The sequence below is a fragment of the Cherax quadricarinatus genome, chromosome 65 (genome assembly GCF_038502225.1).
Source record: "Cherax quadricarinatus isolate ZL_2023a chromosome 65, ASM3850222v1, whole genome shotgun sequence".
NCBI lineage: Eukaryota > Metazoa > Arthropoda > Malacostraca > Decapoda > Parastacidae > Cherax > Cherax quadricarinatus.
This window is the reverse complement of record NC_091356.1, coordinates 8339993-8348853: the sequence shown is the minus strand read 5'-3', so window position 1 is coordinate 8348853 and position 8861 is coordinate 8339993. Positions and strand designations below refer to the sequence as shown.

Here is an 8861-nt window from a genome sequence, read left to right as displayed (position 1 = left end):
TATGTACCTCTGTAATCTTTACACCGCCCACAGGATGGGTATGGGGTGCATAATAAACATATTAAACTAACTAGCTATAGTCCATCGAGGACTAGGGCGTCGTGTGTTATCGCTCACCATGAGGCGGGCCAAAGCAGCGTGAGTTCGACTTCTTGATTAGTCGCAGTGTTGTTATTAATCTGCACCACTTGTTCATGTGTACAATGATATATATATATATATATATATATATATATATATATATATATATATATATATATATATATATATATATATATATATATATATATATATATATATATATATATATATATATATATATATATATATGTATAATTTTCTTGAAAGTGTAGCGGGCAGATACAAAGAAAAATAAGAAATGAGAATTTAAGCCAGTTATTCCTTCCTAGAGGACTTCTTTTTCGTCATATCCACCTGGGAATAAATTGGCTCTTCCTTGATCTTCTGTTGCTTTATGGCGAGGATTTGCTCCACCCGGGCACCGTCTGCAGTTGGTCTTGAAACTGGGATGCACTCATAGTGACTCCTCACCACCTGTAATAAGAGTTATATTCATCGACCTTTAAAGCCTGTCGATACACGAGGGTCATTAATTAAGGCTACATGTTACCCATCCGCCAACACTCAGGGAAACTTTAATCCCAGTTATGAGCCTACTGGGATTAAAGCAACAAACTCTAAAGGGCATATAAACTGAGATAAATATATCTATATCCCTCCATGCGCACTTATAATGTTGCTTTCAGTCTTTATTAAACAAATATCTCAGCCCGGAACAGGATTCGAACCTGCGCACTCTGCATCAAAGTACACTTCTGTCACACAGCCAGAACTCAGGTAAGTATGTGCAAAGGTTTCAGCTTTTATACAAGGTTTCACCCACCGATGGGGGGACTGATAGAGATCCTGGGGTTTCAGTAGTTACAGCAGCTTCAAGGGTTTCTCCTAGATAGCCTTCAAGATAGCCTTGATACTGGTGAAGGGCTCTTGGCCCAAGAAATTAGAGTAACTTTCCCCTTCCTTAGGTCGAACCTAATCACCTCCCATTCCTCAAGAACTATTTGACCCTACGGATTTAGCGTTTCCTCATAATTATACCGCATTAATTTAGAATAAATGGAATTAGGTCATCTGAATTATTCTAATATTCACGGGGAAGCGCTAAACACGTAAGAGTCACCAAATCAGATTTGACCCGAGGACGTGAAGGGTAGCTCCAACTCACTGGATCAAGAGCCCTTCACCAGCAACACCTTAAGGCCCTCTGAGGAAAGATGTTATCTTACGCAAATTCTTAAGACTGGTTACAAAAAAATAATGCCGTTTGACATTACGTAAATTTCTAGCAAGGTTAGTCTAGGCATTAACATTAGTTTTGACACGAAAAATGAAAAAAAATGCATATCAGTATTGTCTTAAACTATTTTTAATATTGTACACGAATGGCATACAATACCGACAACATACGGAACCAGACATATGAAACATCCTGGTATCTTTATCTGTAGACGTTTCGCCATCTAGTGGCTTTATCAGAATTCATCACATTATGTCCTCGTATTGAAGAAACATCTACAAACGTAGATACCCAGATGTTGCACTTGTGTCTAATTCTTCATATTATAAATGTTTTATAGTGGACAGCATACATTCAGGAGATTCTAATTTGCGAAACTCATTTTTTTAAATGAATTGAGAATTGTAAGGTAGAACACACCATGAACAGAGGAAATCTATATTTCTGTAATGACGTTTCCCTCTTAAGTAGAGTATTTTCATGTCTTGATTTGACAGAACGATACATAGTACAAGGTACATAGTACATAGTACATAGTACAAGGTACAAGGTACATAGTACAAGGTACTTAGTACAATGTACATAGTACATAATACAAGGTACAAGGTACATAGTACAAGGACTGAGAAAGTCCCAGCGCACGAAACAACTAATAAACAGTAATAATGGTAAAATTACCGACAAAATGTTAGGTAAATGGACAGAGATGCAACTAATGTGACATTTTATTGCGACAGGAGCTTTGTCAAGCCGTTACTGCTTGACAAAGCTCCTGGAGAGCGAAATGTTACCACAATAATATGTCACATTACTTGCATCTGTGTCCATTTACCTAACATCTTATAAACATTCGAACTGCTGTATACGTATCCAAATCTGCACATAGCGTGTTTCCACCCGAGTCTCAAACGAGAAAAAAAAAACGTAAGGTTTGTTGATATAAAGAACAAGATAGGACGTCATTACCTCCTTGTTGGATGGCGTGAAGTGTTTCAGTTTGTCGTATTCACAGTTTACAGGTTCTGAAAAGATTAATCACGGAATGAAAATTTGTGTATGCAATAATTTCGCAAAAATCGATCTGAACCTAACGAAAAAAATATATTTCATTATGTTATTATATTATTGTAAACTTATCTAAAATATACTTAGTTGGATTAGGCTAAATTAAATTGCGCTGGTTACAAGGTTAGGTAAGTTTTCTAAGGTTCTTCCTGGTAAAAAATTATTAATTTTTACATTAATATATATCCTTAAATATCTTTAAATATCTTTAAATATATCTTTAAACGTAAAAGAGAAAATTTTAGAAAGGACTTAATTTTAAATGAGTTCTTGCTAATTGACCAATTTTACCTATTCGGCACACACATACACACACACACACACACACACACACACACACACACACACACACACACACACACACACACACACACACACACACACATATATATATATATATATATATATATATATATATATATATATATATATATATATATATATATATATATATATATATATATATATATGAGAGAGAGAGATAGGAGAGAAGAGAGCAGAGAACAGAGACGCGGAGGAGCGAGAAATCAGTAGGGAAGGAAGAGAAATTACGTGAGAGGATAATATCAGAAAGACATTAAGGAGAATTTTATTTTCTTTATTTTTCTTATTTCCCAGATTATTAATGTTATTATTACTCCATTTATGATTAGACGCTCAACCAGCTTGGGTCATGCAGTGCCTGAGGAATGGGAGGCAATCAGGCACCATACAAGGATGGGGAGGGTAGCAACAATTCCTAGGATGAAGAGCAATTCACCGGTTACAAAGGCCTCTCTTCCCAGAGGTGTTGATCACTCCTGAAGCTCCTCTTGGGTTGACAGATTTCACGTATCGTAAACTCGTCATGGTTGACATTTATAACACCAAGCTTCTCCAGAGGCTTCACCACACACCCCCACCAAGTGGGTACCTTGATGCTGGTGCAGGGTTCTTGATCTATAGAACTGGAGCTACTCTCCTCTTTCTTGGATCAGTTCTGATCCCCTCCGATTAATGCCCGACGTGCAGCATGACCGTAAGTGGTTCATTGTGTCCTCATAAATATAATAATAATAACCAGAGTGCTCTCCGGAAGGAAGTCATCCTGGTACAACAGTAATTAAAAACTTTAAAAAATATATAACTAATCGGGTTTCCATTGCTCTTTGCGCTGAATTACCTGCAGAAGTTTAGCGTTTGACATAAATAATATTAATATTAATAAAAATATGACTGTAGTTTTCAACGAAATACTTCGGTCAGTGAAAGTTGTGTATACATGTGGACTTTTTCCCAAGCAACTTACCGTCCACAACCTCGTCATCATTTCGACTGTATTCCTTCCAGGCTTCTGTGTAAACCATAGGCTCGGAGTAAACAGCATTCTCGGACACAGTGGATGGTTGATATTTGCCAGTAATCTTAGGCAGGACTTTGACTGCAGGCAGCATGTCCGGGGCGCACCCTGGTGCAGGGCAAGTCGTATGAGTCTTCGATTGTTTTCCTTGTACAGGGACATTGGCTTGCGAATTGTGACCGTTGTTGTATGAGAAATTCATTATCTTCTGAGGGCTGAGGTTGGGCAATTGAGGCCCTGGTACAACAGTTTCGAAGCTCCTGGTATTCACAGCTCTAGGAGGCTTGTCTGGTTTCTGTCCAGTGCTGGATGCACGAGTGTCCTGCGTGTTAAGAAATGTCTGTCATTAACTTGTGCTGCAAATACTGTTTATCTATTACTCATATAAAATTTAAAGAGGCAGAGAGAAAGAGGAGAATTACTACACTTGATATTAATGGACCCACACGGACAGAGGCTCAAATCTCCATCACACGAATGAAGGATCAAGTCTCCAACACACACACACACACACACACACACACACACACACACACGAAGGACTACCGCCTCACCTCGAGGATAAACAATGGTTACGTTACGTGGACGACGTCCTCGTAATAACTCCCAAAAGTTTTGATGTCGGAGTCTTCAGGTAAGGTTCAACGCAGTTGAACCGGCGATCCAGTTTACACTAGAAGAAGAGTCCAGTGAACAAGCTACCTTTTCTAGACGTCCTCATTTACAAAGTAGATAACCTAAGATTTCAAGTTTACAGGAAACTTACAAATAAAAATGATCTCACACTTCTATTCCAGTCAAGATTCTAACACCAAAAGAGGCATCATCATCATCGGAGTTTTCCTAAAAGCATACCGAATTTGTAGTCCTGAGTTTTTTGATGAGGAATGTACATACATTCACCAAACCTTCACTGATTTACATATTACTTTCTTTTTCATCAAAGATTGCAAGAAAAGAGCTCTTCATATCATTAATTCTCCACGCATCAACACCACTCCTAAAAGAGTTATAATTCTTCCCAACAGCCAGGTTGCTTTGAACGTTTTTAATGCACTTACACAAGCTAACACTTCCAGCATTTCAATAAAGGATCTAACCAGGAGAAAATTCAAGCGCCACGAACCAGTCAACGCAGGGGTTTACACTATGCTCTGTGGAGGCTGTGACAGGATTTATGTAGGTGAAACAGCAAGAAACCTCGACACCCGCCTCAATGAACACATTTATGCATGTAGGAACGACAACTTGAACAACGCCTGCGTGCAACACCGAAATTCCACCAATCGTCTCATGAAATTCAAGGACGCCAGATTAGTGATCAGAGAAACTAATTTCCGCAGACTCAAGTGCCTTGAATCAGCACTAATCGCTGTTTCTAATACAATTAAACAAAACAACGGCAGCTTCACCATCTCTGAAGTCTTAGCAAGAATCCTCATGAAAACAGTAAACCCTGCCATCACATAGTCTCTCCTGTTAATACTACACAAAGCACATTACAGAGGATGAACACTGAAACAGGCTGTCTCTAATCCAACTTCCAACAGAAATATTTGTCTAACCTATTTTTATGTTACCAAAGTAATAGCTTTTATATCCTTTTACTTATGTGCAAGTTAATTGTTCACCATATTGTTTTACTACTACTACAACTTATATCATTACTACTACTACTACTACTACTACTACTACTACTACTAATACTACTACTACCACTAGTATTATACCTCACTCTAAGCCTATATATACCCTCTGTGTCCATGTATTGTTTGTAACGGCTTGATAAAGCTCCTGGAGAGCGAAACGTTTCCACAATAAAATGTCACAATTAGTTGCACATATTGTCGGTAATTCTACCAACATATGTACAACAATTACCTTGACCACAGTGCTGGATACTGCGGGCTTCACAATGGGTAGCTCTTCATAGATGTGTCTACCCAGGGTGAGCATGTCTTGGTCAGCGTTGGGAGTATTAGGTAGCAACACCTGGCCAGGGGGCACCGACTGAGACTTGTTTGTTACGTTGTGACGTGCTATCTCTTTCTCCTTCGACACCAGTGTGTGGATCTGTTTACCCTGTCAACAATATCAGTTTGTCAGGATTAATTAAATCACAGAAAAGGGTGGAGTTCGAGCCCTTGGCAGATGAGTCCAAAAACTCACTGGTCAGTGTGTTATTGCATCTTCTCGAGTTTATTCGGATTACTATAATTATTGTTATTATTATTATCATTATAATCAAAACTAATCACAATTATTGTTATTAGTATTACTATATCATTAAAATAATGGTATACAATATAGACAAATAGCGACAGGTAGATGAGTAAGTCATATGTGTAACAGTTAAAAACGTTTCGCCTACGCAGTAGGTTTCTTCAGTTATGGAACTGAGCACTTCACAAGACTAGGGGACTAACCACCTCAAAACAACGCCTTCAAGGCTGATGGACTGATCACACCATCTTTACCTCTCCACTGTTTCGGCTGTCTTCATATTCAGTTACCGCTGTATTACACATGAAGAAACCTACTGTGTAGGCGACACGTTTCGGAAATAAAGATATCTGTTACGCTTGTGTCTTACTCATCCATTATTATATCGAATTATCAGAACTGTGTTTCAGTGTCTGAAGGTGACCAGAACTGTGTTTCAGTGTCTGAAGGTGACCAGAACTGTGTTTCAGTGTCTGAAGGTGACCAGAACTGTGTTTCTGTGTCTGAAGGTGACCAGATTATTATTATAATCAAAAAGAAGCGCTAAGCCAAAAGGGCTATACAGCATGAAGGTGACCAGAATTGTGTTTCAGTGTCTAAAGGTGACCAGATCTGTGTTTCTGTATCTGACGGTGACCAGATCTGCTTCTTCGTCTATTACTGACCAGAGTAATTATCTAGCTCTGAAAATCTCCCGTGCTATGTATATTAGCTTGCCAGGTGACAAGTGTTATGTATATTAATCAGATAGTATCCTAAGTTGTGTATCTCAAATTGCAAGTGACCATTGTTGTGTATACTGACCTGCTAGTGACCAGTGATGCGTATGTAAAATAACCAGAGAGTGACCAGTGTTGTGTGCTAGTCTACCTAAGAGCGACTAGTGTTGCGTGAGAGTCTACCAAAGAGCGACCAGTATTGTGTGTGACTTAACTAGCTCTTACCGAATTAGTTAAGAAAACGAACTCTCCCTCGCCAAACTGAGTCTTCCTGCCGGCCTCCAGATGGAAGTTGTCGTCGGTGTAGCCGAAGCGGCGGAGGTTTTCAATACCCCAGCGGACGATTCTATTGCCGTCGAGGGAAACGATGGTAATGTGGCCGTTCTCCACCACCAGCTGCACCTTGCCGTCCACTCCAAGCCTCTGACGGGTGTCTGCACTCACCGTCACGTTATACAAGCGACATACTGAAACACACAACATATTCACATCAACGTATTATCTTTCACTCATGTACTTCCATTGCAAAAAAATGAACAAAAGCACCATCATCTGTGTGTGTGTGTGTGTGTGTGTGTGTAGCTGAAAGGAGACGAAGGGAAGGTCCCAGAATGGGTTATAGTTAGGTTATATTTGTGGTCTTAATTCATCGCGTATAAACAAAAGAAATTTAAAGATGATTATAAAGAAAATAGCTAATTTCCATTTTTGGACACCAGTATGCAGATGTATCAGAACTGCAGCTATTTTTTAAGATGTACGTAAAGTAAACACATTCTGATTGTCATCCACACGCTTTTTCTTCTTCCTCTCCCCAAAAAAGATGTTATTCCAGTCTAATTTTTTAAGGCGTACCGAGTACGCGAGTCTCAATTCCAAGAACAGTAGATTTCACTAATGTGCAAAACAGTTAGGTTATACTAAGACTTTGACTCTGCTCACTTTTTTCGTTTTTGGGATAAAAGAAATGTTTTGAAACCAGACATACAGTATTCTTTCTTACCTAGAAGAACCTGAGGCTGCAAAGGAAATTATTTCTCATAATGATGTGAATGCTTCTCATCTAGCCTAGCTGGCAGGAAAACTAAGTGATGAATGATAGAATCTCCACCCACTCCTAAATTTTTTTTTGGGGGGGAGATACTGCAGTGAATGCTGGCGATTACAAGATTACACGCCCCGGTTGTGAAGTTTTATACTGAGAAAACAAATAAATAATCTGAGGTAAGATAGCTCTTAGCATGTAAATAAGCTTAAATAGGATAACAGTCTTAGATTGTAAATAAGCTTAAGTAGGATAACAGTTCTTATCTTGTAAATAAGCTTATGTAGGATAACAGCTCTTAGCTTGTAAATAAGCTGAGGTAAGATGACATCTCTTAGGGTGTAAATAAGCCAAGGTAGGACAGCCGTTCAGTCTGTAAATTAAACAGTGCAAAAATGTAACTAACTTTCCTCAGCTGACACATAGATATCGTTTTCAACGGTAACTCTGTTGCTTGCAGAATTTCGTTGCTGCTGCTGCTGTTGTCCTTGTGCCTGCATCGGTTGTAATAATGTCTTCTGGACAGCCTGCAAAAGATATCTCGGTTGAGCTACTACAACATTGTTCAACATTGGTGGAATATTGTATGTGATTACTGGCATGTTGTTTAGGCAAGCATACCTCAAGAGACTGATGACAACTGTCTAGAGATGACAGTACAAATACTCTTTCCTGCATTGAAATTCACTCATTCATGCGCTCGCGCACACATACACACACCACGTATGAGGCAATTCCTGTATGAGGTGCAGTGTGAAAGAGAGCTAGAAGGGTAGACAATAAACGAAATGATGGAACACGTGAAAGCAAATTTCAGGGAGGCAGAGAAGTTCTTGGCGAGGGTTAACAGAAACAATGGGAAGGCCGGGGTGAGCCCATGGTTTACCCGGAGGTGTGGAGAAGCCAGAGCCAAATAATATGCTAGAGTACACTTGGCTTTGGACTCGGAAAAATAAGGAGTTGAATCGAAGAGCCAAAAATGAATGTGCATGAATAAGAAGAGAAGCCCAGCGTCAATACGAGACTGACATAGCAACAAAAGCCAAATATGACCCAAAGTTGTTATACAGCCACATCAAGAGGAAAACAACAGTCAAAGACTAGGTAATCAGGCTCACAGGGAGCGACCAAGAAGTATGAGAGGAGCTCAGC

The 8861-nt window shown here is 39.2% G+C and overlaps 1 protein-coding gene across 1 annotated transcript in view; it reads right to left on the bottom strand.

Moving 5' to 3' along the window:
* Window positions 1-298: 298 nt before the first annotated feature.
* The window catches only part of LOC128700593 (docking protein 2), an 18816-nt gene continuing 10253 nt past the window's right edge, over window positions 299-8861 (bottom strand). Inside the window, exons 5-10 of the mRNA XM_070098927.1 lie at window positions 8116-8236; window positions 6890-7131; window positions 5604-5804; window positions 3672-4044; window positions 2285-2340; window positions 299-555 (exon numbers count right to left, since the gene is read on the bottom strand). Of these exons, the coding sequence (XP_069955028.1) occupies window positions 397-555; window positions 2285-2340; window positions 3672-4044; window positions 5604-5804; window positions 6890-7131; window positions 8116-8236 (1152 nt within the window). The 3' untranslated portion in view covers window positions 299-396. The remainder of the gene's footprint in view (window positions 556-2284; window positions 2341-3671; window positions 4045-5603; window positions 5805-6889; window positions 7132-8115; window positions 8237-8861) is intronic.